The 6,000-nt window shown below is 39.5% G+C and overlaps 1 protein-coding gene across 22 annotated transcripts in view; it reads right to left on the reverse strand.

Annotated features, from left to right (window-relative positions):
- Positions 1–4,239, reverse strand: part of magi2b (membrane associated guanylate kinase, WW and PDZ domain containing 2b) — a 235,921-nt gene extending 231,682 nt beyond the window's left edge. For all 22 annotated transcript variants that reach the window (XR_012400395.1, XR_012400394.1, XM_073943139.1 and 19 more), the window contains exon 1: positions 3,711–4,239. Coding sequence is in view for 20 of the 22 variants with exons in the window: in XM_073943139.1 (XP_073799240.1) it covers positions 3,711–4,008 (298 nt within the window). In the remaining 2 variants the exon portion in view is untranslated. The remainder of the gene's footprint in view (positions 1–3,710) is intronic.
- Positions 4,240–6,000: the final 1,761 nt, after the last annotated feature.

The following is a 6,000-nucleotide window of genomic DNA, read 5'->3' on the forward strand; positions in this document are numbered from 1 at the left end:
TTGAGCACAAAATGCACAAAATCAAAAATGTAACTGACGTAACAAAGTAAACAATTCGACGAGACGAATTAAACCGATGGTAATTTCACAAAAAATTTTTGCAAACAATATGAATTATAAGAGTTATTGTAAGACAATTGCTGTGATAACAGTATTAAAAACAGCGCTGTTTACTTTTTGTTTGCTTGCACTGGATGTTCTGGTTTCCCTTTTTGGAATGAGCAAACAGGCCGTGTTCTACGGCTGCAGCTACGCTCTCATTTCTGTCAGCAGCTGTCTGTTTGGTGTGTTCATTCACAGCTTTATGGTCAAGACATGAGCCGGCAACATAGTTGGTTTTCATCTGCGCTAGTTGTTTGCCACTGGCTTGTTGTGTCCTGGCTACATCTGTGGTGTGGGATTACTTTGGATACAGGAAGGCTGAATTAGAATCAGGTAATGTGTAACACCTGTCAGACACATATCGCGTATAAAAGCATGTGGAAAGCGCGAGCGAGTCATTCCTTCAGCATTGCGCTCCTTAGTCTTTTGTTGTTGCTATAGGCGACCATCAACCGTTTTCTCAGAGAAAGACAAACTAACAGAACATTCCTGCAGTTCAGATACAAGTTTTTAGAGGTGTGAACCTACACTGGTCTCACGGTTCAGTTACGATAATCATGTCATTGGTTCGGTTCAATTCGATATCTCGATGCATCCTGGTACATTGATGATGCTTTCCATACACAGTTCTATATTTTCTTCACAGCAGCAATTCTTGTAAAATGTATAAGTATATTTATTTACTATTTGTAATACAATTTTGCCCTTTAATACAAACAGAAATAAATATAAACTGTACTTTTAAAAACTCAAGAACATGCACAGAACAACATGAGCATATATAGCAAATAAACAAATCTAAATGTCTCGCTCGCTTTCTGAGCTTTGTCTAGCGAGTTCTTTCTTACACCTCTATGACTGGTCACACGCTCAACTGAAAGGGCTGCGATTGGCTCTAACGTGTCAGCGGCAATCACAGCTAATCCATGATAGATGGGGTGGAGAAAAAAATCACTCTGCAGACACACGCTCATGCTTGTATCCAGAAGTATCGCTGTAACAGTCGAGAGGAGGGGAAAAGTCACGTTAGCAGGTCAAATGGGCCACAGTGAGAGAGAAAGAGAAAAGGAGTGCTTTCATTCTCTCAATTGCAGTGAAATAGGGGCTTCTGCTGTAAGTGTCAGTAAAAGACTGTCCAGCAAACACACACGCAGTGAATTGTGCAGTTTCTGCATTTTTAAGTAGTTGGAGCGTTGTAAATGACATAGCGCATTTGAGATAAATGACGTCAGTACATAATAACCGGTAATGATTATTACTAAACCGATACCGAATCATCTGCATCACATGCACCTTAGAAACAATTCATTTTGACACCCCTACAAGTTTTATTTATGGAGAAACAAAAACGCAATGGGTGTTTGGGTGCTCTGTGTTTAGATCCCATACAAAGTATGAAGCTGATCGATCAGTTCTTGTTACGTGACTCGTGGTGCAACATTCTGAAAAGTTAACTCGATGAGCCTGGAATACACAAGCGCGTCACTCCCAATATGCACTCAAGCTGTGCGTTTCCATTGGAAATAATAAACTTGTGCAAGCAAAAGACGCGATATGCGAACGGACTACTTCACAGCAGCATCACAAAAAGGTCTATGATCTATGCATGGCAAAAAAATCTGTTGACCCGTAGAAAACTTCATGCAACTACTTCTGACATACGCACACACACATTGTAGTCTATTTATTTGATTTTGCCATAGGTCTGTTCTAGAGACTATTTGTTACAGCTTTAATAGGTGATTTTTTTTGCTTTATGTCTGTTTTAGAAACATGTTACAGGTCTTTGATAAAGATCTAATTGTTAACAGTTTTACACTGTAAAACACAAACAGTGTTTAAAGGACCATGAAACCCCCTCGTTTCAGCAGGGTGTTTTCACACCTCTACTTTGGAAAAAGTCAGAAAAGTGGGCGTGTCCAGCTCTGTTTCGGGGGGAGTGTCGGAGGAACTAAAGTGGGATGGTGTGGGAGTGTCTATTTGTGCACGCGCGAGTTTCAGAGTCAAAATACACACCCACACAGACAGGAGAAAGTGATGGTGTTTAACCTACATGGACATCTGTAGTCGAATTATTTGCCAAATTATTAAATGTTGGACTTTAACTGCAGTTTGGCTCTTTCATTCAGGGAATTCATTCATGCCTCTCGCAACAAATGAGATATTTGATTCAAGGAACTGATCTAAGCATGTATTTTTCATGCAATGTTTGATACCGCACTGTGAATGAGAGAAAAAAAAACCTCTGCATGTCCCGGTAACTTAGATGCCCTTGCAGGTAGTGTCAGAAAGCCGCGTGTGTTATTCCGGTGAAATAACAAATGAAAACGAAACTTAACGGCAGCAAACTATAAAAGCAACACTTCACGCTTGTTTTGCCAACACAACGTGGCGTCTTTGTGGTGTAAGCACGGTGACACAAATGAATATTAATGAAGTTGCACAATAGAGCGCGCTGATTGGTTTGAACCAAGCCTTACTCATGCATTAATGCAACACACTGTAAGACGTAATAAGACTCACTCAGGCACAGACGCCCAGTCTGCACGCTGGAACACACGCTATTATGTCATGACCGTGACGCAGCTTCAAAAATTCGTTTCAAACAGGAAGTACAAATTTGCTTGAAATAACGCAAAACAACCAATTTACACTTTTTAGTGAAATATAGGTGTCCTAATAGTGTTTTTAGCAGTGTGGGACACATATACGACTGTCAACAGCTCAAAAAATGTGTTTTGGTGTTTCGTGACCCTTTAACAAAACCGCAAATAAAATCAAAATCGCAATTTTACTCAAGAAAATCAAGATTTTTTTTTTTTGCTTGCCCATATCGCACAGCCCTAATCGAGAATTATTACATCCAAAGTATATGTTTGTTTTGACATAAAATAATGTGTGTATATATTGATTAGGTTTACACATAACCAAAACAATTTTGTCACATACCTATTAAAATGTTTATATCATTTTTATATACTTGGCTTGTTATCATATATATAGCCTACACAACCGTGGCAACTGCAATTGTCAACCAGGGTAAAAGGCATTTAAAAAGTCACTGGTAGTGTGAATGAGGCTTTAAAAAACTTTTGAAAACGTGCTTTTGTTAACGATTTGTTCTCGTAGACTACAAAATGTTTGAAAATAGCGTAAGGTAACAATAGTTGCTAATGAGCTAATGTTCAAACCGCTTGCCACATCCAACGTGCATTTTACGAGATCAATGAAATCGCATTCAAATGTTCGCCCAGTTCGCCTATGGCAGACCCGCGGGGCCAAAATATCTCCAACACGGGCTGAAAAATACCCCACACCCCTCACCGTACCACAACACCACAGTCCTCAGAATCCTAACAAAGCTCCAATTTGCATTGACACGTCGATATGACAATCCGCTCTATAGTAACTTCAGCTGACAATACAACGCTTGCGGCCACAATCGATCACCAAACCAGATCTGAAAACACCTTTGTGTGTAAACAGGATCCGTTGTAATAATAATAATGTGCAGACAGCAGCTCCAGACAGCGGTGGTCTCTCTCTCACACACACACATTCACACATTACACACGTAGAAAGAAACGGCGGCTGATGTTTCTCCTCACCTTGCTTCACGCACTTTAGTCGGAACGGGTCTTTGCAGTGCTTGATGACGGCCAGCACATCCCTGATGGTGAGCCCTGCCACCGGCGTATCGTTGACCTCCAGCAGCAGCTCGTCCTGGGACAGCTTGCCGCTCTGGATGGCCACCTTCCCCTGCTTCACCTCCCCGAAATACGGGAAATTGCCGTTCTCGGCGCCCCCTTTCAAGTCGAACCCCAGCTCGCCCTCCTTGTTCCTGCCGAGCAGCGCTTCGTGGACTTTGTTCGTCCAGTGGTTCTTCTTCTTCAGACTCTTTGACATCGCTGACGCTCGTCGACTCGCCTAGCAGTGTGCGTCTGCCGGACTGCACCTCATCCCTGCCCCGGCGCGTGGCGTAGATCGCAGGTCCCGGAGGCGCGTCAGATCGTCCGCGTCTGGCCGCCGCTCTGAGGGTCCATGTTGCGCGGAGCTGCAGCAGCACAAACGCCACTGGATGGACGGATGGATGGAGGAGCACGCGCGACTGCACGCTCGCTGACTGCCGAGTGACCCGGATGTGATGTCGAGGAGGAGGCAGGAATGCTGGAGCTGGAGCGCGCATTCCAGAGAGCGGGATTCAGATGGATTCTCTCTGGGAGAAGGAAAAGGAAGGAAAGAAGAAAGGAAGGTGTGTGTGGTGAAACCTGGCGCGGGCTGGAAGTCTAGGATTTGAGGGAGAATTTTTAAATCAAGTTTAAGGAGTCGATCGAGATTTAAGTACAAATATTTTGATTTGTTTTTTTTCCCCATTAAGCAGATTATGAAATACCAGTAGGTTCTTTTCATTCAAACATTCAAAGTAATAATTGAATATAATTAATTACCCTATGCAAACAACCAAGACATAATTTTATTATTATGGGGGAAAAGTGCAAAAGACAATTCAATCCTGATTGTTTTTTCACCAAAAATATGATTATTTATATTATCTATTATTTTTATTATCTACACTGTTAAAATAGTTGGGTTAAAAATACCCCAACATATAATCCAACTATGGGACCTTCCCAACTATGGGTTATTTTAACCCAATACATTGGGTTATATAATTAAACCCAATGCATTGGGTTGTTTTGATTAAATGTTATATTTTTACTATTGCTACTATTACTAGTACTACTATTAATTTAATAATTGTGGCTGGGTAAACAAATAACACGGTTTTCAAAAATATTGAAAATGCTTTATTTCCATTAAACTTTTGTTAAAACAAATCAAAAATTACAAACAATGAAGAAACAAAACAAAGAACAGAAAGTTATAATCTGAGCAAGCAGAATATCGTGTGTTGATGGAGCAGAACGTGGAGCTCTGTGTGCGGTAGAGACCGGCAGCTGCAGCAGGCTCCACTCAGTGTCCATAATGTACAATACATTTTAACCACATACAAACGCTTCTAAAAGATGGTCTTGGATGGTGAAACGGATTTTAAAAAACACTATACGGAGTTGTTATTTGATAAAAAAAACAACAACAACAATATTAGTGCATTATAGCTTAAATAAACGTTATCACGCAAAAACAACATTACACACACATAATACAGCTGTTTGTAGACAGTTAAATCAGTTGATAGCAGAAATTCAAAGTTTTAACCCTTCTGGTTGAGCTATTAAATAAATAACCAAATAAAGCTAAAAAATAACCAGACATAGCACCAAATATTTAACTCAACTGGTTGAGTTATTAATAAATAAACTAATAAAGGTTAAAAAATAACCCAACAAAGAACCAAATATGTTTAACTCAACCATTGGGTTATATAAATTACTCAGTTTTTTTAGTGTATCTATTTTTATTATTTATTTATTTGTTTATTTATTATGTTTTCTTTTTTAATACCATAATCATTTAAAGGGATAGTTCACCCAAAACTGAAACTTCCGTCATCATTCTAACAAATACTCAAACTACTATAATTGAGTAGTTTTTCTTAGGAATTGTAATTTACTGAGTAGTTTTAAAAATGTGTACTTTTACTTTGCCTTGTGTACATTTTTATCGGTACTTTTACTCCACTACTTTTCTTTCGATCTGCAGTCACCACTTTATTTTTTCTTGTCTATGGGAATTGGAAAACATCTAACCAAATATCAACGTCTAATGATGTTACAGTTTGAGGTTAAGTGGACATTACCACTATGACATCTATCTGATGTAAGATTTTGATTGCCATACCTGACGAATAAATGTCAGTAATTGACGTCAATATGACGTTGGTTTAAAACGTTGTCTGGACATTGGATTTTGGTTAATTTCTAACAAAACCTAAAG

This window comes from Danio rerio, chromosome 25 (assembly GCF_049306965.1).
Source record: "Danio rerio strain Tuebingen ecotype United States chromosome 25, GRCz12tu, whole genome shotgun sequence".
NCBI lineage: Eukaryota > Metazoa > Chordata > Actinopteri > Cypriniformes > Danionidae > Danio > Danio rerio.